The sequence below is a fragment of the Rosa chinensis genome, unplaced genomic scaffold, assembly GCF_002994745.2.
Source record: "Rosa chinensis cultivar Old Blush unplaced genomic scaffold, RchiOBHm-V2 RchiOBHmChr0c36, whole genome shotgun sequence".
In the NCBI taxonomy this organism is placed as follows: Eukaryota; Viridiplantae; Streptophyta; class Magnoliopsida; order Rosales; family Rosaceae; genus Rosa; species Rosa chinensis.
The window spans coordinates 149056-150193 of record NW_020126845.1 but is presented as its reverse complement, the minus strand read 5'-3'; the positions used below and the strand labels follow the sequence as shown (position 1 = coordinate 150193).

Genomic DNA, 1138 nt, shown 5'->3' with positions numbered 1-1138 from the left:
TTCTTTGTGTTTATTAAACTCCTGCAATTCGGTAACCGCTGAACCTTAGTACTTCATTGCTTGGTTTATCTGAAAGCCACCTGACAATGTCAGGGATGTTAGCATCTAGTTCATTCAGTGAACAGCAACCTGCAAAAATGATAATAGTTAATGCTCTTATTCAACAACTAATAATAGTAATCTCAAACTGAATAGTTTATATTGCCATAAACATTGTCACAACTGAACAGTTTATATTCCCATAAACATTGTCACTATTGGGACTTACCCTCTCCTTCAACCAATCTGCAAATGTCTTGTTTTGCTTGCCCGTAAGCCACTTTTCATTCTTTATTAATTTTGGAAACTCCCTCTTCAAGTATTCCAAGTGTTCGCTGCAATTGCCAATAAAACAGTGAGACAATGAATGAAGATTATGTTTACTTTGCATGAAGTATTAACAGAAATGACAATATGAGATAGAGAGATAGTACTTACACAAAATAGTTTATGAATTCATCCGTGTTTTGAAGCACACAGAGATGAGCTTGGTCGAATAACTTGCCGTAAACACTAACAATTGTAGCACCTGAGGTAGGCTTGTCCTCTTTGTGAGTGGCAGATGGAATCCCAACAATCTTGTCGTCGATGAAAATTTCTGCTAAAAACTCAACCACCTCTTTAGCAATATAACACTCCGTAATGCAACCTTCGAGCCGATTTCTATTTTGAACATATCCTTTGCAAATCTTCATGTACCTCTCCAAGGGATACATCCATCAAAAGAAAATCGGTCCACATAACTCCACCTCTCTAACTAGGTGAACCGTTAGATGAACCATTATGTCAAAAAATGATGGGGAAAGTACTTTTCCAGCTCACACAATGTTTCAATAAGTTCATTTTGGATTTTGGCAACCTTGACACATCAATAGTCTTGCTGCAGATTTCATTAAAAAACAGGCATAATCTGATCACAGCAATTCTGACCTACTTTTCAAGCACACCTCAGATGGCAACAGGGAGGAGTTGTTGCATTAAGGCATGACAATCATGGATTTAAGTCCACTAAGCTTCAAATCATCCATGGAAACCAAGTTTGATATGTTAGAAGAATAGTCTTCAAGAACCTTCATACCAAAAAAGACCCACACATGCA

General features: G+C 37.3%; 1 protein-coding gene across 1 annotated transcript; it reads right to left on the bottom strand.

Annotated features, from left to right (window-relative positions):
- Positions 1-13: 13 nt before the first annotated feature.
- On the bottom strand, positions 14-832 carry LOC121050904. Its single transcript, XM_040512331.1, has 3 exons — positions 478-832; positions 229-374; positions 14-129 (listed from the first exon to the last, which is right to left on the bottom strand). The coding sequence occupies exons 1-3, from the start codon at positions 753-755 to the stop codon at positions 14-16; spliced, it is 540 nt and encodes a 179-aa protein (XP_040368265.1). The 5' UTR covers positions 756-832.
- Positions 833-1138: the final 306 nt, after the last annotated feature.